This window comes from Branchiostoma lanceolatum, chromosome 6, assembly GCF_035083965.1.
Source record: "Branchiostoma lanceolatum isolate klBraLanc5 chromosome 6, klBraLanc5.hap2, whole genome shotgun sequence".
NCBI classification, from domain to species: Eukaryota; Metazoa; Chordata; class Leptocardii; order Amphioxiformes; family Branchiostomatidae; genus Branchiostoma; species Branchiostoma lanceolatum.
Genome location: NC_089727.1, coordinates 10085840 through 10107789, shown reverse-complemented (window position 1 = coordinate 10107789; position 21950 = coordinate 10085840). Strand labels below are relative to the sequence as shown.

The 21950-nt window shown below is 40.6% G+C and overlaps 3 protein-coding genes across 3 annotated transcripts; 1 reads left to right on the top strand and 2 right to left on the bottom strand.

The window, feature by feature from the left end:
• Positions 1-314: 314 nt before the first annotated feature.
• On the bottom strand, positions 315-10914 carry LOC136437327 (arginine--tRNA ligase, cytoplasmic-like). The gene is made up of 15 exons (XM_066431877.1): positions 10814-10914; positions 9370-9498; positions 8688-8876; positions 8238-8327; positions 7628-7869; positions 7071-7191; positions 6559-6688; positions 6000-6107; positions 5252-5430; positions 4571-4680; positions 4303-4408; positions 3889-4002; positions 3085-3143; positions 2304-2551; positions 315-1607 (listed from the first exon to the last, which is right to left on the bottom strand). The coding sequence occupies exons 1-15, from the start codon at positions 10865-10867 to the stop codon at positions 1498-1500; spliced, it is 1989 nt and encodes a 662-aa protein (XP_066287974.1). The 5' UTR covers positions 10868-10914; the 3' UTR covers positions 315-1497.
• A 70-nt stretch (positions 10915-10984) lies between these two features.
• Positions 10985-15075, top strand: LOC136437336 (A-kinase anchor protein 17A-like). The gene is made up of 6 exons (XM_066431890.1): positions 10985-11101; positions 11645-11894; positions 12087-12624; positions 12943-13091; positions 13492-13732; positions 14144-15075. The coding sequence occupies exons 2-6, from the start codon at positions 11662-11664 to the stop codon at positions 14432-14434; spliced, it is 1452 nt and encodes a 483-aa protein (XP_066287987.1). The 5' UTR covers positions 10985-11101; positions 11645-11661; the 3' UTR covers positions 14435-15075.
• Positions 15076-15156: 81 nt separating this feature from the next.
• LOC136437353 (membrane-associated progesterone receptor component 1-like) lies at positions 15157-20943 on the bottom strand. Its single transcript, XM_066431921.1, has 3 exons — positions 20599-20943; positions 17761-17916; positions 15157-17295 (listed from the first exon to the last, which is right to left on the bottom strand). The coding sequence occupies exons 1-3, from the start codon at positions 20912-20914 to the stop codon at positions 17180-17182; spliced, it is 588 nt and encodes a 195-aa protein (XP_066288018.1). The 5' UTR covers positions 20915-20943; the 3' UTR covers positions 15157-17179.
• Positions 20944-21950: the final 1007 nt, after the last annotated feature.

The following is a 21950-nucleotide window of genomic DNA, read 5'->3' as shown; positions in this document are numbered from 1 at the left end:
AAGGCTACGTTTTCCTTATTTGAACTTAACGGAAGGGCTTGTCAAGATGAGGAATACAGTTAACTGTATTCCTCATCTTGACAAACCCTTTCGTCGTGTGATGACCAAATGATGACTTCACTAAAAGCAAAAGAGTATCTTACACGCATGGCTCAAAGACGCCGCCTAACGGTGAAAAATATAAATGGTAAAATGTACCCAGTACATGTACAATGTAGTTGCAAAAATAACTTAGATCAGTAGAGGTCCTCATTGACAGGTGTAGAGCGGACACGGACGGACTAACATGAAATAATTGACTCTTCATGCAGTAGTAATTATCATGGTTTTATTTTTCCATTGTTCTCCTACCGTTCATTGACATAATAATTTTTTTTAACCTGAAGTTTGTCATCTAAATGTTACATCTTTACCAGTTCACATTCCTTCAGCTTTAGTCTAATGCTATCATTGGTCATGTGAGGCTTGGTGTATTTAGACTACTATTTCGTCTGGCACAGTTTCATACGTACAATATCATATATGTCAAGCAATGTAACTATGGCAAAATTGTAAACTTTTGTGTACATCCTCCAAATTTCCCAATACATTCATGTACATGTTGAAGTAGCCAGACTAAATTGCACTCCTTCTGACCCACCCAACAGTTACCAAATGACCCCTGGCCAGAGAGATTGTGTTAACACAGGCTACATGTAGTGGCAGCTGTGTGGATATTTTATTTGTTACGATTTTTTAAATACAAATTTCAATGTGTGCAGTTGTATATGACAGTGTCGTCACTAGTTTCTAAGTCAGGAGAATACTGTAATGTTTTCTAACACAAGATCTATCTCAAGTCTCAACACGACTGTAAAACAATGAAATCTGCCCTCCTACTTGCTGCCTGGTGTGACTCAGTCTTAACATCCCAACACACCAGCTGCTGCATGGATGATACATTTGTTCACTGTTCCTTTAGTCATACTTTTGTACATGAAAAAATGTCTGGAATGATGATCTTAATCATCTTTTGACCTTGGATTTCCATAGTTGTTAAACGGGTATCTCACTGGATGTGCGGCACATGGCTGGGACTGAGCAATTTGACAGAGTGCTGATTAAATATTTACGATACAAATTGTGAATATTTTTCTTGTATCTTTTTAGTCATACTTCTACATTTTGCATGCTATTCCCATTATAAACTCAAGGATAACACAAATCCAATTTAGGTGGATTTAGGTGGCAGCGAGGTCGCCAACGTGCTGCAGTCCAGTGAGATACTAGCTGTAGTGCACAGTTCAGACTGTAAGGTGGTAATTACAAGCTAGGATTACATTCTGTTGACAGGTGTGATGCCCAGGATGGATGATACATTTCTTCATTGTTCTTTTTGTCTGCTTTTGTATATGAAAAAATATCCAGAATGATAATCTTACTCATCTATAGACATAGGATTTCAATAGTAGTATGTATATATGCATACAGTTCAGACTGTAAGGTGGTAAGCTATGACTACATCCTGTTGACAGGTGAGATACCCAGGATGGAGAAACAGGTGGCCAGGATGGAGGCTGTGACCTCACACAGCAGCAGGCGACCCATGTTCACCTTTATCACCTCACCTGGAACAGAACACAAACAGTCAGGATGACACAACAGTTTAAGTGATGGAAAAAAGGGCTGAACCTCCAAAAACTATATGGTTGTTGGGGAGCAATGCCTTCCTTCTCAAAATGTGGGAAATACAGTCAAAACTGGCCTAGAAGACCACTCAGGGGACTGATGTATGGTGTATGTGGCCAGTTGGTCACTATAGACAGGATTCTTAATGCCTGTGTCAACGGGAAAAAATTATCTCTGGGACCACCCAGAAGTGGTCACATTGGCCACGTGGTTCTTATGTAGAGGTCGTTACCTGTAAAGGATTGACAGTAGTGCTTCAAAAGGTCAAAGATTCCATAATTTTGAAGTAGAAAGAATACCCTCATACTTTTTGTGCTTCTGGCACTTAATATTTTGCCAGGTCCATTGATGAACATTTCTTGCTATTACATGTACCTCGTTTATTAACCTGCAAAAACTTGACAACTTTTATTACATTCAAATACACAACGTCAACAGTTTTCTTCATGCCAACTTAAAGAAGGAGCTGCTATTAGTTTCAAATCATTGAGATTACCAGAAGAGAACTTCCAAGTACATGTAGTACAGAAAATGACTGAGGATAGAGCAGTATGGAGAGCGAGGCTGACAACTTACAGGCCGTTGGCCTAAAAGCGTCAGGGTGAAACGAGGTGAGAAGGTGAGGTTGTCTGTACCTGTTTTCCTGTCCTTCTCCACGCAGTAGCACACGTCGTAGAACTCGGTGAAGGTGGTTGACAGCTCGTACATGAACTCACACAGGGTGTGCATGTACAGGTCCTCCAGGATCTTACTGATGATCTCAGGGAACCGCACCAGACACTTGGCCAGCTTCCACTCCTTGGGATGGTCCAAGGACACTTCTGACGTCTGGGCAGCCTTCTTTAGCGAGCTCTCGTCTACATTAGCCAGTCGAGCGATGGACCTAAAACACGATATCACATACTCTTACACACTGGCATTTCTATATAGGTAAAAATAAAGCAGTCAAACCTCAGACTGATGATGAAGTATGATGCTTTTTTGTTAGTTGAGTTAAAGTGGTGGTAAAGGAGTAGTCAACATGACCTTGGACTCAAACAGAAGTCAAGCAGAATAGTAGAAGCTGCAAGAAGGGCCAAACTCCAAAAGGCTGTACATTATGTGTACTGTCTTTTAAGAGACAAGCTTTACAATATGCCAAAAATAGTTACTCAAGCAAATGGATAAAATTTTGAAACAGTCAGACGTTTCAGACAACATCCGCTATCTTTCGTCAGTGACTATGGAAAGATGTGGCAGAAACAGGTTTTATACCAAAACTCTGAATAGATATGTTGATGAAGTGGAGACAATTTCAAATGGTTCAATAGAAAAGTAAGTCAGTACAGATTGTATGCTAATGACTCAAGCTGAAGCTTTACAATCTTTCAGACTATAGAGGAGACAGGGGTGTTCTGAGTGAGAAGAATGGCGCACCTGATCCTGGTGTAGGCATACAGGAGGTAGGCGGCCGTGTTGCCTCGGTCGTCCAGCATCTGAACAACGCAAACAGATTTCACAGTTGATGATGAACACAGCTAGCCTCCAGAGCAGGCTCTAACCTAGCCTCCATAGCAGGCTCTAAGCAGCCTTTTTGGGGGGCTAGATAATACACTTTTTGCAGCCAGCCCGTAACCATCAGCCACCCTGTAACTATCTTGCAGGTAGATAGTTACAGGGTGGCTGACGGTTACGGGCTGGCTGCAAAAAGTGTATTATTTAGCCCCCCAAAAAGGCTGCTTAGAGCCTGCTATGGAGGCTAGAACACAGCACCTTTAAATACATTGTACCTGCAAAAGAATGAACCTAAAACATGCACAGTTTTTTCATTCAATAAAACAAATATAAGGATGTGTACGCAGTGGTGCCACAAACGGGTTTTACAAAACATTTCAGAAGCACATAGTTTGTCTCTACCAAAAACATATCTCTTGCGTTGAGTAAAGAACGACATGTACATTATGTAAAGTAAATGCAGAAATGTTCACAGGGATTTAATTCCACTGTAGGGAGAAAATGGAGTATTCGTGGTGGGTTTGAGTTTGTGTTTGAAAAAATAGTACCGCACCGGTAGTGGTTTTAAATTTGCGGAAAAGAATTCACCGAAAAAACATCGCGAACATTTCTGCATTTACAGTACTTCTGACTACACAGTTCTTACACCCTTATCTTTCAGATTCATTTCCTATCTCGAGATACAGAAGAGAAATGAGGACTATAATCATTCATTATGGTACAAACCCTGTCGAAGGAGAAGACGTAGTCATTGGTCCTGCTGTGTGAGAGGTCAGCGTACTTGATGCAGCCGTACGCCACGGCTTTCTGCGCCGCATCCAGCTCCTCGGGCGTCAGTTCCTGAAGGATTATGGGATACCGCAAAGTTCACACTTCCTTTTCATGACGACAAGCAAAAAAATTTTGGAGTAGAAACAAATTAGGTTCGCAATCCCCTTATTCTACAGTGTGTCAAAAATGTTGTTCATGATAGCTACAAAGAAGATGCCAAAATGCCAAATAAAATGTAACTACTTACATGGGAGACAAGTATAGATTGAAAAAAAACTAATTATGTACTTAAGATATATAAGAAACACATTTCAAGTTCTTGCCAACAATACTTAAAAGTCTTTAGCAGAAGTGTAAGGTTTTCAGTACCTTGTCTCTTTCCTTTTCCTTGAGTTTGTCCAGGGACCTTTTCAGACCTTCCTCCAACAGGTCACTCAACCGCACAGTTTCTCCAGACCGGGTCTTAAACTTTTTCCTGTTGATAAACAATTCAGAAACAAACACAAAGTTACCATTTCATTCAGATATCTTAAGTAACCATAAATCAACAAGATGTCTGCTCTATCCCATGTTAGTAACTACTTGTGAAGAAGAAGAAAAAACTATAAACGTTTGTCCCTTTAATGTAAGAACTTACTTGTCCTCCCCAAGGACCACCCCAAATGGAGTGTGGTCCACTCGCTTTCTCTTCACATCGTACCAGCCTGCCGCTTGTGCTGCTGCAAAAATGCACTGGAAGTGCAGACCCTGGAGAAATTGAGATCATCCTTTAAGTTCTCCTGACAACATGTATACAGGAACAGAAGAGACACTCGCACCGCCACCATGACTGCCTCCTTCTAAAGGAAACTCTGTGTAGGCAACCCTTACATGTATACATACTGCCCATGAGCTCTCAATGTAGATACCATTATAGACGTTATTTTGAATCATTCATATACAACAGTTTTTAAGTACATGCACTCAGAATATTGTTGTAGCTCATCATGCTGTCCATGTTAAAATTCTATTGTACTGTCTTGTCTTGCCTTTGTCAGCAGGGCAAGCCCTTTGTAATAGCAACAGACTAGTTGGGCAGCCCTGGCTGTGCGCGCTGAACAGCCAAACTAATAAATAGCAAAAATAGTTGATGAAGGGTGCTTACACAAGGAATTCACCTGCTTCCAAAGCGAGTATACCACTGTGACATAAGTCATGTAAGCAGAGTCACATAAAACCCAAACCCATAGGGGTGTTGGACCATCCTTGATAGGGGTGTAACCAATAATGAGTCCACACATCAGAGTACACTTAGTCTAGGTCCTGTGTTTGTTTTTACCTGTCCTGAGTCCACCACGTAGATAAGCCAGTCTCCGCGCTCCTCCTCCAGACGCTGCCTGATGGCGGCCATGTCCGACGTGTCGTACGTGTACCCGCCGTCCGACTTCACCACGGTCAGGGGAACGGACGAGACATCGGTGAACAGGACTTTACGACCCTCCTCTTCCTTCAACAGGCCTGGGGGAAAACAAAACGCCATTTGTTACATTTCTTAACCAATGAGACTTCAACAAAACTCTTTGGGACTTAAACAGAACAACAAAATGCTTTCCACGAAAAATCATGTCAGAAAAAGTCCCCTTGAACAATACACTGTCATCAATTATGATTACATCAGCAAAGAGAAGGGCCTTATAAGGCTATAAATGCCTGAAGCCTTCTCCAAGACCAATCCCAGCTCTGTGCATTGAAGCTCAATGATCTGTGTATACATGACATTTCCTCCTGGCCTGACACTGGCCCATGGATGGTAATGTTTTTGTCTTTTTTGAGTGCAAATTTCATGATCTCTGGAAGGTTTAAGATGGTCTAGAATGAAAAAGATATGTGTGTGCTAGATTTTTTTAACGGTCCAGTACCGAATCACTTGGTTTCAGTTTTTTGGACCTGAACGTTTTTACAGGTCCAGAACCGGTCCAGTGTAACCGGTACTCATCCCTAATCTTAGCAATGTACAACAGTTTATCTCTACTGGACTGCAGGGATAAATTTATCATACCATTTCAATATCATAGAATCTACAGTACCTTTTTCCTCCAGTTCTTTGACCACCTGCACCATCCTGTCCTGGTAGAAGGACTCTCCCCGCTCCAACAAGTCATGGATGTCCAGCTGGTTATACACCTTCTGGAACTCTGGGGAATATTAGGTCTAAACATGAGAACTTTGTCCAGTTTAAATGTACATGAACATGTATGATTCTTGGTGAAATTTCCTTTGGACATCTTTTAGTTTTAACACTTAGTAGCAAGCTGCAGTACTGTAAGTTGCATAAGTCCAAATTATCCAATAAGATCATTCTACCCTCTGGTGTTCACATGTAATATATACTGTAGTAAAAACATTGTAAGAAAATTGGGATGTTAGGTAGAAGTATCCTTTTGAGACAAATAGATGGTGTAAAAACAATCTGAACAACAAGAAATCTTGAGTTGACATTATTGCACTGTTTCAAGTGGATTTAGATTGCCATGAGATTAATTAGAATTATTAAAAAGTTCAGGATAAGGGAAGTTTGTGAAAATTTTTGGGTGAGGGAGATAATAAAAGTAATCAAAATGGAAGTGCATGTAGGGGTCTGCTCACCATTCCTGGAGACATCACAGATGAGGTTCCAGGCCTTGATGATGTCTGGTTCCCGACTTTGCAGCTTCACCACACAGGAGTACGCACGCTTCTTAAACTCCTCGTCATTATCAAACCGGACCTTGGACTCCTAAAGCAAACAAAAAACACAGAATCTATTTTTTATTAAGTTTCTAACCTAATTTGTTACATAGAAATACTCATACGTTGTCACACAATTGGTAAGAAACAATATAGAAAAAGTATAGTTGCAAAAGTACAGTAGTACAATCTTCGTAACTTTGTAAGCTCCAAAAATTAAGAATAGAATACAACACGGTTATCACACATCACCCTCAGTCCCAGCCCTCCCGCGGGTTGGATCGCCCGACGGCCGTACCGCGGGTGATACGGAATACCCCGTGTTCCATTATATATGTATAAAGCAAATATAGGTCAAACCTTACTTTAAAGGTAAATATTTTGCTGGCACTTCCCTGTAAAGAAAAAAATGAGAGTACAATGGCCAGTACCTTATAGAATGCCTGTAGGTCACCGATGGGTGGTGAAACTGACACATAGTTTGGGAACTTGTCCTGAAGATGGGCAATCAGCATTCCAAACTGGGTCCCCCAGTCTCCTACATGGTTCAACCTTATCGCAGGAAAAAAAAATTGTACATGTACAACAATATTGGAATGTCTCTATGTCTTCAAATCTGTTATCAGCAAGTGTTCTTATTTCAGTTACTTTCACTTTGATGTAAAATCTATGCAGCTGAAATCAGGAGGACTCGACAAATAATAGGTTATAAAACAAACAGAAGATACAAGATATAAGACCTGCTGTTCAAACACTTTCCCTTGCCACAAACAAAACGATTTCCTCAAAATTGTCTTATATTGACATAACATTTGATGTGCAGCACCACAGGTAATGACATCATACTTCTCCATAACAAAGCAGAAATAACACTTTTCAGCAGCTGTTTTAACATCCATAAACCTTTTAAATTATTCATTAAAAGGTGAAAAGTTTGCAAAAATAACAGTTCTAACATGAAGCACTTTCTGAACATGTCCAAACCTACCCAAGGACATCATGCCCAACAAACTTCATCAGCCGAGAGAAGCTGTCCCCGATGATCGTGGACCGCAGATGTCCCACATGCATTTCTTTTGCAATGTTTGGCGACGAGTAATCGATGACGACCCTCAGTTTCCTGTCCACGGGCGGAGGTTTGACGCCTTCTCGCAGCACCGTGGAAAGGATGGAAGAGACAAAAGACTTGCGGATGTGGATATTGATAAATCCTGGACCAGCAATCTCCACCTAGAGCACACACAATAGCAATTAGCAAGACACATAGCTTGGGTTGATTTGTCATTTTCAAACAGTCTAGGGGAAGACGCTGTGTTTCTAGTAGTGCAGTTGGGTCATTTAGTATCAGTAATTTAAAGTGAAAACGTTTCAGCCTGATGCTAACAGATTACTATCAATGTTAATCAAGATTAATTGTTGACAATGTCCAAGTGACTGATGTAAGGCTACAGAGCTCTGGATCATCCCCAGAAACCTGAGAATCAGATGACAGTGCGCTGAACTGAAGAGCGAATGGGAATTCCTACCTGGCCTCTACTCTAACAGTGAACTACATGTACATGCAAGAAAGTATGGCATATGCCCATGATGCAGTGTACCTTCTCAATGATACCACTTTCTGGCAGATTGGAGACAACGGCTTGGGCGATCTCTCGTGGAGCCGCCTTTTTTCCCTGAGCCTTCAGTAGCTGCAACATAAAAAAAGATGCCAAGTAATGGAATGTTACCACAATCACATTTGTTTGTCACGCTTAATCTACGCAAAAATACCACGAGGTTCCAAGAAAATACATCATTAGGGTATTTTTCTATTAAGTATACTAGTAGTCAAACATCAGTCTGTTTTTATGTTGACCTTCCAGTCCAGCAATCTTTTTAAAAGATGAGAACCAACAAATTAAAACCATGGCGCCTAACCCTTACCTTGGCTGTTATTGGCTACTTGCACATACAAAGAATACTCTATACTATATTGCTATTTCTAGTGGCTACATATATCATGGTGACAGATTTTTTCTGCAAATGTATATCATATGTCCTCTAATCACCTGTCCGATGCTCATGGCACTGTTACACTGGTAGTCTCCAAACTTCTCCTGCGTGCTGAGTGTGACCATGACTGGGGGGTCGGCCAGGGTGAGGAAGGCCTTGTGGATGGACAGGCTGAAGATGTCCACTAGCTGACGCTGGATGTTCAACATGTGGGCAGGCTTCCTACTCTGTTCTTCTGCCAAAGTCTGAGGCACAAATGATTGTAATTCATTTCTTTTTATTTGACAAAGATACTCCATAAAATACATTCTCAGGTGGCATCAATTTGAAATGAAACAAGACATGTGGAAACTATACTGGAAACCTAATTAACAGTTATATATGTCCCTTAATTGTGTTTGTTTGCCACTTGTTTTGGTTGATAGTAAATACCAGCATGAATGTACTTGGCCCTGCCAAACAAGAGATACCATTTGGTAAGCAGAAAAGCACTTACATACACAAACATGCTGATTCATAATTACAATAACTTTTAGTATACCAGTCCATAAATAGATACATTTACTGTGTATAGTTATGTCGAATGGGCGTCAGGAGTAAGACGACAGAGACACAACAATCCATGACTGGTTTGAGTATTCTATTCAAAAGTCTTCTTCAGAAATTCTGAAGAAGACTTTTGAATAGATACAACATATCATTTTGGTTAGACTTTATAAAATGATGACTTAAACTTACTCTTTTCAGCTGGTTGGCCTGATACTTGAGTTTAGCGTTCTCGGTGTACAATTTCTCCAGCTGGGCATTGTTCTCCTGGTCCCTCCTAATCTGTGCCAGCTGATTCTTCAGGGCAGCGACTTCTGCCTCCTAAACATTGTTGTTGTTTGAATGAAACATTTGAAGTGATTAGAGTTTTTCTTTGTATACTTTCTTGTTAAAACTACACTTGAAAGACATGCTTAGTAAAGTAATGCAATGTCTGAGCATGCAGCTTTATAAGTGGCATTCAGCATTTCAAGGCAATTAAGTGTGTAATTAAGTGTGCAACAACAAACTGTGTAATGCGGTGTCATCTAGGCTAGGAGTGATACGCCGTTTAGCTTCCATTTTACCTCCTAAGTCACTGTGTATGCTATTCAATTGTATGATTCTTCCAAAGATTGAATATTGTGATACTGTTTGGGCCAACTGTGGGAAAACTCTCTCTGACAATGTCCAGAAACTTCAAAACCGAGCGGCACGTCTTGTCCTCGGTCTGTCACGTACAGCACATGTGGATAATGTACAGTTGTCTGTTTTAGGTTGGAGTTCCCTCGCATCTCGCCGGCAAATGCACCTCCTGCAAACTGTTTTTAAATCTATTCACCAACAAGTGCCAGAATACCTACAGATATTTGTCAGAACATCTCACACTTATGCAACAAGACATAATTCAAACTTATCTTTGCAACTCCCGAAAGTCAGCCTAGAATCTGGTAGGAGAAAATATGCGTTCAGGGGTGCATTTGCCTGGAACGAGTTGCCGGCCACAGTAAGAGCGGCTACGTCGGGCCAAACTTTTAAAATACAAGTAAGACAGTACTGCTGACCTCTGACCTCCAGACCCGGCCTGCCATATCGACTATGATTTAAGGATTATGATTTGGATTCGACGCTCGGTTATGTATATATTATCTTTTTTTGGTTACTTTCTGTTCATTATTCTATGTTATTTCCTTGTTATGTTATCTAGTCTGTTTATGTTATTTTGTACAGGGCACGCCTGAAAAGCAGTGCGGTTAGCACTGAGTGCGTCCACCCTGGATAAAGAAAACAGAAATAAATAAATAAATAAATAAAGTAATAAAATTATCAAAGAAGTCACATACAAGACTCAACTTGGTACTATAACGAAACTTTGTCCTTAGAATTATGGAAATTCAAATACCGTTACGACAAATTACGAAGAGAAAACTTGAAAGGGTCGCTGCAGCTGTGATATAATACTTACCTTGAAGTATTTCAAAAACCTTACACGTGTTGCAACATACTCTGGCATTTGCCCCCCTCCCCTCCGACTATTCTAGAGCCTTCTGCAACAGCATTTCATTGCGAAACTTGGACTTTAACAGTTCCTTGCACACCTGCGAATGTCATCTACATTTTCAGCAAGCTACAGTGGCATACGTCAACGATAACCCACCTGTTTTTCAACTTTTGCCGTGAACTCGGCGATTTTCCCGTCTGTGTCCGCCATTTTGCTGGAGCTAACCTTTGACCGCGTCTCGTACCCAGAGTGCTGTGGCACGCTGCCATGGGTTCAAGATCAGGTATTTACCAACATGGCTGCCAACTCTTCAATGGGGAAGATCAGAACACATTTCTGACTGAGTTTATGTAGAATTCTCCTCGATTCCTGCAGAGATGGCCATCGGGAAACGTTACAGTTAGTACAGATTTACCGTCCACGCTATTTAGGCCACTGACAAAGGTGAGGATACGATAGAAATACTATCATAATGCAGAGAATGAAAACCTCAGCAGAAATTCTAAAAAGAGCAGAGCTGCAGAGTAGATCTAGAGTTGCTTCAGCCAGATAGGAAATCAAGGCCTCACAACATATATTTTTTTTGCCACAGAAGGTTGGTGAAATAACAATCACAATGTTGATTTCACGACAAAGACTGAAAAGGGAATATTTGCAGTTTGGATTTGATATGAATAAAAAATGAATGCATTATGTAGATTGCAATCATACTAATTGTGTGATTTCCCTGAGAGCATAATAACAAACTTTGACAAAATTCTCTAGATAATGTTATGTTCCTTTTTCTTCTCTTCATGCATAGTCATATGAAGAACCTCATTTGATGTAGCAATGATAATGTTCTGACCACCATTCAGGATATGAATGTGAATGTAATGAATATGTAATAATCAATATGGTAAATCTTCCACCTTCCTAGTCGTTCACCATTTATAACAACAATAGAATAACTCATGACTGTTATATTGCTGTGTATGTTGTCTACAGCTCGACATCCCGGCAACATGGCTGCCTCCACGCCGTGTCTGGACACCACGGAGGCCGTAGAGTTGTACCCCCAGCAGGGCCTGTGGCTGAAGCCCATTGCACGCCTGAATGTGAGCGTGTCGCTGCCCCAGCTCAAAACCCCCGGCAAGTCCATCTCAAACTGGGAGGTGATGGAACGCATCAAGGCCATGGTCAAACCTGACACCTTCTCGCTGCTCAAGGTGGTCAAGAGCACACTGGAGTTCATCAGGTAAGGTTAAAAGATCATTTAAAGAACAAAAGTAGATATTGTTTTCATCATTTTTCTGGTGTAAATTCACCACGAAATGCAATTAGATAGAAGAGAACAAAAGATATTACAACATCACACCCACCCACCCAGCTCTCCAACCAACACCTACAATTAAACCAATTTGTGTGACAACGCTGTGCTTTTCCCCAGGTTTGAAGGAGAAGCTGAGGCCAAGTCCCTCCTGAAGACCATGGTGGCCAGGTTGGACGGTAAGACCATCAAGCTAAGTGGTTTTTCTGAGATGCTGAAGGTACGGGCAGCTGAGGCCAAGGTGGTCTTCCCCACACGCCACGAGTGGGACTCGCACTTCAGGGACGCCAAGTTCATGAACGAGACCGTCGCGGGAGAGAGGCCGGACACCGTCCACTTCGAAGGTCTCCCGTGCAAGTGGTTTACTGCATCTAAAGACAGCGACAAAGCCAGCGAGCACGTCCTCAAGAAAGTTTTCGCAACATTTGGGGAAGTCCGTCGCGTGGACATTCCAATGTTGGACCCGTACAGGCAGGAGAACAGGACGGGAAACTTCAACACCTTTTCTTCATTCTCCTCATTAGGAACTAGTTTGACATTTGAGGCATATATACAGTTTAAGGAGTACATCGGCTTTGTGAACTGTATGGAGCACCTGAAGGGAATGAAACTCATGTACAAGGGTGATGATGGCAAGGCTGCTACATCTAACATCAAGGTAGGTGACATGTCACATAGATGAAAGAAATATCAACTTTTTTGTCCTGTGACCTCTCCAAACTCCCTCTGACTACTATGTTAAAAGTTTTGCAGTGGTTAATAAACTTGAACTTAAATGTGCATGGTTTTTGCGATGACCTCTTTACTGCTAACTTAAAACCACCCTTAAACTACTTGTTCTGTCTTCATCCCACCTACCCTATTGTTTTAACCCGAACTTAAAACCACCACAAACACTCCATTTTCTTTCTACCACAAAATCAGATCCCCACGAACTTTAAGACATTTACGTTAACACACATACTTTTCTCTGCAGGTGGATTTCGACAAAAGTGGTCACCTGAGTGACAAGGCCCTCCGAAAGCGCCGGCTGGAGCGGGCGAAACTCCAGGAGCTAGAACACCAGCGGGAGGAGGAGAAACGGAAGGAGAGGGAGGAAGAGGAGCGCAAGAAGGAGGAGGAAAGGTAATTAAAATATAAGCTGTCAATTTTGTTGTTGTTGTGAAGTGTCATTTCTCAAGAACTACAAATTACAAGGCTTAGAATTCGAAAAGCTTTGAGTACAAGTGAGTGAATGAATGGATGGATGAATGAAAGCTTTATTAACACGTACAACGTAGCTGAATCGCGTACATTGTACAATATCTTACAAAACACAAACATGGAAAATTACAACTGACACATAGGACTTAGATTATAAAAACATCAATGAATGAAACCTTTCGTGTTGTACAGAGCTAAACTTGACTTAATGTAGATACAAGAATTGATCTAAAACTGAGTGAGTCGCTTAGTGTATGACTACTATGAGTCACATTAAGTTTTCATTTATGTCTTGTGGGTCATTTTTATCTATCCAATGTAGGAAGAAAAAAGAAGACGAGGAGAAGGAAAGAGAAAGGAAACGGGAAGAGAAGCTCAGAAGGCGTGAGGAGCGCATGAAGTACAGAGAGGAGAAACGCCGGGAGAAGAAACTGGAGAAGAAACGTGAGGAGGAGCAGCGGCAGCTACAGGAGAAGATAGCCCAGGAGGAGAGGAGGATCCTCATTGCACAGAGGAAACTGGAGTCCATCAGACTACTGACAGAACTCTTCAAGAGAGCAAAGGTACTGTCAGTGTTAACCCAAAATGGTGTGTGTGTGTGGGGGGGGGGAATTTACTTCAAGCCTCCTATGAGACCTTTTAGGTGCAGCCAGCATTTGTTTGTGTTGGGGTATGTGTGTGTGCTGGTTTGAAATGTTCAACATGGTTTAGCCACCCAGAAGGTCTGTGCAGGAAGCTATTTTGCCTCAACTTATACTATTTGCTGTAAACTTTCATGTTTGAATGAGGACATGCATTGACAATTGTCTGTTGATTACAACATGAACTGGTTGAGAATTTGCAGCTGCTGTACAATGGTAGCACAGTTAAAATATGTTGGTAGTATATCCTACTGTGCATTTTGCAAAAGGACAACAACAAAGAAAATCAAGTTGAACAGGTGGTTTCCTATATCAAGCGTGTTTCTTCCACAGGTGGTAAAACAGCAGCAGGAAGTTCAGAGACTAGAACAGGAGCTGGAGCAGGAACGTCTACGGCAGCTCGCCATCGAGAGGAGAAAAAAGGAAGAGGAAGAACTGAAAAAGAAGAAAGAGGAGGAACGAAAGCAGAAAGAACTACAAAAGAAAGAGGAACAGTTGAGAGAAAAACTGGTACGAGGGCTGAAGAAGAGGAAATACAAAGAGGAAGAGCAGCACAGAGAAGAACTGAGACAGAAGATATCTGGACAAAAACTGAAGTCAGCAGTTGTTATGCCTCACACTTAACCTGGCACATCTTACCTCTTAGGATCCTGGGCACTTTGTCTATGTGGGTCGTAATCTGCCTGAAACACCATTTAGACAAAACTGTGACTATTGTACTTAACACGAGTAAAGCCAATCTCTTTTTAATTTTATTTTCCAACAAACAAAACTGCTTGGAAAGAAAATTCATTTTATTCTGGTACCTTTGTGGGCTTATTTTTTGTTGCAGTGAAAAGCAAAAGGCTATAGAACAAGTACCATTTTTTGTAAAAATTTTGTTGCATTATAGAAGTCTACGATTTGTGTAATGTTAGGTTGTTAGTGAAGGTACTTAAGGTTCAAAGGAGAATTGTCCGTATGAAGCTTGTTAACCACAAAGATTTGTTTGGCAGCTGAAATATTGCTAAAATGTTATAGTTTAAGAAGTTAGTTTGCGTTAGCTTTCTTTGTTTATTGCCACTTCTAACAAATATGTTGTTCAACCATGAAGACATTATGCTAGCCTGGAGCCCAGCCTTGTTAGCTTTGGCCCGTTCCCAATGTCACTAGCCAGGTTGGGAGCAGGCCAAAGCTAACAAGGCTGGACTCCAGGCTAATATTATTCACGATCATGTGATAGAAAAGACAACAAAACTTTCCACTCAATAAATCTTGTACATGTTTTTGCATTTGTGAGTCTATGCTTTTGTCTAGCTTGATTCAAATACATTTCTTTAGACATGAGACCACAAGAAGACTGAATGTTTACCAAGCAAAACAATTTATTCTTACAGAAATACATTCAATTCAATTACATGTGTACAACCCATGGACTAACCCATCATGGAAACATTTACTGTAAATGGTCAGGGATATATTGTATTATATTCGGTAATAATTGGATAATAATCATATAGTAAAATGTCACAATTCCTTCTTGTGATTTCCATGAGAAGACTACATAATGGTGTGCCTCAAAACATCAGAAATTCCTACTGTGATAACTTCTAAAACTTGATATTCATTCATCATTGTAACATTTTATGGACAACCATTGGATACTTGAAACACTTGTCAAACTTTCTGTACAGATACTTCAGTCACAACTTTTAGGAATGAGATTTTTCTACTGTGGAAAGGTATGGTGATTGACAACAATATTCTTCATGTCATTCAACAGCGCCCTCTATAACTTTGTACCTAAAGTGCACCAAGTCAGCCCAAATAGTCCGTGTACATGAAAGTGATTATTTCCAAAATGTTTACATTACTTAGTTATTACACAGGAAAATACCAAGTACATTGGATATAACTATCATAGTGAGGAGTTGTAAGAATATATTTTTATGACAGCTAAAGTCTACAGACAGATTCGATCAGAATGGATCACCTCTTATCAATTATGCCATAATAAAGTCAACAAAGGTCATGAAGGATGTAAAATCATCACCATCTTCAAGGAGTGATTTCGAGCAAAAGGTCACATGTTGGTGTCTACAAATGAATCAAGGCATGCAAGAAGACCTTGCAGCGAAAAGAATCCAAGACCTTGAATGTTTTGAGATCAAACATGACAGTCTTAAACTTTGAGAATTTCATAACAGTTGGGGACTTTATGCTGCTCTTGTAACAAATTAGATCAGAACTTCTTTCTGGTGGTTATAATTACCAATGTCAAATATACACAGCACATGTGTGAATCTGTCCTGCTCAAGGGATGTGGACAATGCCCAAGTCTTCTCTTCACAGAGAATCTGGTTGGGGCAAAAAAGACAAGTGGTTGCCAAACTCTTCCACAAAAACGGGAAGTATATGGAACACAGTACACAGCTGGCTCTTTAATACTTTGCCCATCACATAATGCTACTCCAATAACATCAGGTACTAGTGGCACATCCTACTTACTCAAAGCTTTGTTTGTATTGTGAAATGACAAACCTTCAAATCTTATTCTTGTACATATTTCAAAAGGATTCTTTAACCTTCAAACCTATGTAGGAAATCTAATTTACATTTCCCTCGCATACTGTACATGTACATGTCAAAATAAGCCAGGTGTGCATTGCAATACTCCTCCACTTCTGCCCATTCGAGATTTAATTAGTACACTATATACAGCACCACTGACCAGCTTTCAACTGCACCAACAAACAGCTAGCTATGGGAAAAATCAGACTATTCTGTCTAAATACAATTTAACATGTAATTTGAAACACATACACATTACTGCTATTGTGAATACTTCATTGAGGAATGATACAATTACAAAGCATGTTGCTCATTTCCACTAATCTAGTGCTGAATATATATTACATGTACTTATATTCAGCTATTTCTTTATACTCCAAAAACCTGCCCACCCCGTGCAAGATGATCAAAACATTAATTTTGTAATTGCTTTGCATCAGGTGACATCTGGTCTAAAACAATGCAAATTCTACATTTTTTAAGAAACAGAACATTCACAATTTCAAAATCTTGTCTATCATTTTATTTCATACACTTGCATTAACATGCACTCTTACTATCGCAATGGGAAAATTATGTATTAGAGCCTTTCATTCCGGGCTATCTTATTTACCAGTGAGCACACCAGAATCAATTTGGTACATTAACACACCAATGGGGTGTTTAAAGTTACCATTCCAGATTTTATTTGGGGGGGGGGGGGATCCTTTCTTTTCAAACTAAGATCTTCATTGTTGTAAAAGTGCAACAACTGATAGAGGGGGTAGACTGGGAAACTGTCTGGATTTTCCCACGGCTGGTTGTTACAGGTGAGCTGAACTAGTCGTCCTTTGTTCTCTCTTTGCTCTGCTCTGCCTCCTTGACGTCTTCCTCGTCTGTGTAGTCGTGTGGCTCCTCACCTGGCTTCAGCAGCCTGCCCACGTAGTCATACTTCTCTGTACAAAGAAATTGTTAGAATAACATTGTAAGAGTTAAGTAAGACATAGGTCCCCTTTAGAACCGAGCGATACACAGGGCAGAAAATTTAACTGCAGTTTTTGTTGCAAGATTTTTCATAGGAGTTGCTAGCCTTTCACTCAACCAAGGAGGTTTTATCTATATTAAACCTCCTTGACTCCACCAAGTGTGAATGTTTGTTTTGGCCAGTACACAAAGGTGCACACCCTACTCACATAGTTTGTTCTAAATTCAAACTTCATATACATATTATACATGTACCGGTAAGTACAACAATTGATACAGAGAATACATCATAAACTCATATGTTCATCCATGACTGTGTATTACCAGAAAGCATTAAACCCTTGTATCTAGATGAGACATGTGGATGAGCTCTCTTCCTCATGATATCAGCCATCATGAAAATTGGCTGTACTTGTAGGAGATAAAACATGTCTCACCCTGGAACTGTTGCTCCCACTCACGGATGCTCTCCCACTGCATGGCGTTCAGGTCGGACAGGTCGTCGTACTCGTCACGAATAGCTTCCTTGTCCACGGAGAACGTCCCCAGCCCACGTGACGCATCCCGCCCAGCAAAGATTCCGTACGGACCCTCTGGAATTGTGTTAGGAAAAGAGTTATTCCACATAACTGGTCAAGGTGTAGACAACATGGAAATCAATTCTAAAACCAAAGATGTGTGAATAAGTGTGTGTGTTGTGTGTGCATGGACTGTGAAGGGATGGACGGTTTGACGCAAGCGAGTACAACAAGTTTCCTGACAGACCACTGCTCAAGCTTTAAAATGTTACACAATACATGTACACACCAAAATAAATGCTTACAATTCTTATCTACATGTTATCATGTATCAACATTAGACTAAATTTCCTTAGAAGTTAGAACTCTATATATCTGACCTATCAGCTTATGGACATCAGCCTCAGGTCATCAATATATATATATGTGTATGTTTTAGTACAGTGCACTAGTAGATGATGAATGCATAAGGCTAAGCCAAGTTTATAAATAAACATACATGTATGGGTCTGAAACTGAACACAAGCTACAGGCAGCTTGACAGATATGGGTCAGATAAACACATGGGTCCAGGGCTCATATTATTTTCTCACCTATTTAGCTATTTTTTGAGTACTAAAGCTTTCTGGCCTGATTGTTACAACTTTGTAAATCATTTCAATTGCCACACATTTTGAATCTTCCATATAATGCTCTTAGAATTTCCATACAGAACTCTCTTTTAATTTCTACCTATGCATGTATGTTTGCAGACATTCAGAGAATTCAAATTCAATGTAGGTTAGGCCAAACTGGTCACAGCACATCAGCTTATAAGACTGAAGAGGTTTCCAGCTGGCACTGCAACTTGCAGCAGTCTGGATTTTCATCATCAGAGTGTCCTTCAACAATGGTTAAGGGTCATTGTCTGGTTTCTGGGACAGTTCTCAAATTTCATGGCAATGAGTCGAATGACTAAAAAAACCCAGTCTCAGACCAATCTGTAAACAACTATAAGGAAAGGGAACATACTTTTTTGGCAGAGAATAAGAAATAAGGTCTGACAGACCATTTATGGTGACCTTGGCCCAATTGTGTCACCTAAGCTACAATGTGTTTGTGTCTACTGTTGGCCATAGGCAATATTATGTTTATGTTTACAAGCAAGTTAACACATGTTTGTTGGTTTTAGGATGTTCCCAATTATAATTACACGAAGGTTAAAGGTTGCAAATTTTCTTTCATACTGTTAAAAAATTAACAGCAAAGTCATTTCACGATTCAAATCTTGCAAAATATTCACAAACAATTAAAGATATCAAATCAAAATGTCCACAGCACATGTTTTCATACATATTAACACACCCCTTCAAGTTGGTCTGCTGATTTTCAACATCCAATAGGGCTCTGACAAGTTGCCTCAAGCTTTACATAAGGGAAGCAAAGGTCAATGACCAGTAGATTACCATCTGGACTCCTAACCTACATGCTCTGGTGCATATCAATTATTATAGATTGGTGCAAGACTAAAACTAAAGAATAAGAAACAATTTTGAATAGACTAAAACTGGTTGGTAAGTCTGAAATCTTCACCTATCAGAGCTTTACTAATTAGTGACAACTGACAACACAAAAAGATGACGTAATCTCCTATTTGAAGTTACGTATGTCACCTTAGGCTAAATTAGAGTGACCAAAGGCTAGCCAAGGGAGAATAATGAATTATGAATCCGATGGTCCAAAATCACAAAGGATATTGTTTATCAGCAGTAAAGTAGTGTTGTGGGGTCAATCTACCTATCCAGTTTTGGGGTGAGGGACTGTCAGAATAGTCAGACACCTCCCACTAAAATATCTGCTTGGAGATTACACGTACCTGGTACCTGGGCAAAGTTGACCTAGTTTCTTATTGTTTGTTTGCCCTCTCGAGAAAACCTGGCTTGGATAGCTAGATGCTTGTCATGACAAATTATCTATCATATCTAACTTTTGTTGTCACAGGAACTATCTCTATTTATATTTACGGGATAAGTAGGTATCAAGGTATAAAATTGATCAGGTGATAGGTACCTGGATACCTGGAAACTGAGATTCAGCTTCTACTGCTACATCATACATGCACTAGGGAGCTGCCTAGAGTGATGTTACGTGCTAACAATTTACCTTCAGGCCTTGAAGCTTATCATGGTAGGAATTCTTTTTGCATTGTTGACGATCCAGTATCAACATATACTTTGGTAGAATTTGCATAAATTTTGGGTGCACACAGGTGCACATGCACCCAGTATTTCGATCCCTGTACCTTGATGCATTTTTAATTGAAGCAAAATGCCCCAAAATGTGTGATATTATATAGAATTTCTATTCACAGCATTTTTGTGTGCAGATATTAAAATCTACTTTCAGGTAGACGCTGAAAAAAAACATGCACGGAAAGATTTCGTCATGACTCACAGTCGCATGCACAAAAATAAAATAATTTTGTTGACGTCATGAAATTATGTTTTTCAACAGATGTTATCGAAAAACATGACCTCACATGCGTGACTTCATATGTTGCAGATGTTTATGTACTTCATGGTATGATGGTGTTGAAACTGTCGGACAAAGGAAAAATGACTTTGCATACAAGCTGCGCCGTTCACAGAACACAAAGTAAACACCGCGCGCAGCGTCCTATCTGTTTGGGCCACGCTTTGTGTACGACGCCACTTGTAAAGCCGTTACAAGGTCACAGCGTTCATGTAAGCGGGTGTGAAATGTTAGTTCCAGACGTACCCGGCCCGTAGAAGGCCCTCCCTCGGCTGACATCGAAGACCTTGCCGTTTACAGCAATGAGAATGCGGCCTTCCTCCGTCTCGGGCTCGCCCCGACCGTCGAACTTCTGCAACTCCTGCGGGCTGAAGTCCCGCTTCTTCATCGGCGGCAGCCGCGGCTTGCTGGGCGGCGACGGCTGGCGGCGCCCGCCGACGATCTTGTAGAGCAGGTAGAGGCACAGGAAGATGAGGAAAAGGTTGATCGGGGAGAGGAGTTCGGCCAGAAGGCCTCCCTCTCCAGACTCGGGCGCCGCCTCAGACTCGACTCCGTCCGCCATTTTTCACAGAAAGTGGGACCTGCGCATGCGCACTCACCTTCTTTACCCGTCCTGCTTTGTTAAGTTCGAAAGTTCAAAGTTATCATATGTCCCACAACAAAGGGGTTATGTTTTTACAAAATTTCGTTTTACTACAAAGTGTTGGCATTTCATTTCTGTCTAGAAAGTGTAAAATACCTTGCCTCTTCATGCCCACATTAAAATATGTCTCTTCAAAGTGTTCCACAGGTGTTTTCCTTTCTCCATCTTTATGGCCGGATGTGTGTTAACATGTTCAAGGAGCAGGTGTTCACCTTGAGGGTACAGGCTCAAGATTACATTGATTTTACTATTCACATACATGAAGACCAAGCAAACCATGCACAGGACAACAGCACCAAAGGTAATGCATGTGTCTCTTGTTTTCTAAACTGCAGTGTAAATTTTAGAGGCTCAAGGATGATGTCTTTTACTTGTTATGACATAACGTTACACATACATGTGTACCCTCCTTAATCAATCCATATCATTGAGGTCGGCTAAATTTCAACCTATCTTCCTCCAACTCATTTTTTTTCAAATTCTTTGACATTCCTTGGGATTATCCTTTGTCCATCTGTGGGGGGAAGTCACCTTGGGTTACACATGTTCCAACACCCCCCAAATAGTGATGTCAGTATAACGTTAATGTTGTAGGGGTGAAGGAAAATTTCTCAACTTGTGGCCAAAAGAAACAAACTCAACGTCTCAGTCCGGTGCATGGGGCTGTGCTTGGCGACATAAAGAAAACAGGACAAAATATAAAGCCCCCCCAAAATGCCTAAAGAAGTAAACATCCGGACCTGAACCTCTGCTTTGAGAGTAAAAAAATTGCCCTGAACACCTTGACATGAGCTTTGACCATTTAGCTACAACATGCAGCATTGAAGGATCGGAATGATCAAAGAGTTTTGTACCCCTTTTAGCCTTTTCTACAAATTTACCTACAATAATCAAGTTGCTTGTTGCATTCCAACCAATGTAGGATCCTTAATTCTATGTTTGTGAATTTAAATTC

Coding starts and splice junctions, on each gene's coding strand:
- LOC136437336 (XM_066431890.1), top strand. CDS start 11,662: ATGGCTGCCTCCACGCCGTGTCTGGACACCACGGAGGCCGTAGAGTTG. Junction 11,895..12,086: donor AGCACACTGGAGTTCATCAG/GTAAGGTTAAAA, acceptor GCTTTTCCCCAG/GTTTGAAGGAGAAGCTGAGG. Junction 13,092..13,491: donor CGCAAGAAGGAGGAGGAAAG/GTAATTAAAATA, acceptor TATCCAATGTAG/GAAGAAAAAAGAAGACGAGG.
- LOC136437327 (XM_066431877.1), bottom strand. CDS start 10,867: ATGGCGGACACAGACGGGAAAATCGCCGAGTTCACGGCAAAAGTTGAA. Junction 7,870..8,237: donor AAAGTGGTATCATTGAGAAG/GTACACTGCATC, acceptor TGTGTGCTCTAG/GTGGAGATTGCTGGTCCAGG. Junction 6,689..7,070: donor ACCTACAGGCATTCTATAAG/GTACTGGCCATT, acceptor TGTTTGCTTTAG/GAGTCCAAGGTCCGGTTTGA.
- LOC136437353 (XM_066431921.1), bottom strand. CDS start 20,914: ATGGCGGACGGAGTCGAGTCTGAGGCGGCGCCCGAGTCTGGAGAGGGA. Junction 17,917..20,598: donor GAGGGCCTTCTACGGGCCGG/GTACGTCTGGAA, acceptor ACACAATTCCAG/AGGGTCCGTACGGAATCTTT. Junction 17,296..17,760: donor GTGGGAGCAACAGTTCCAGG/GTGAGACATGTT, acceptor TTCTTTGTACAG/AGAAGTATGACTACGTGGGC.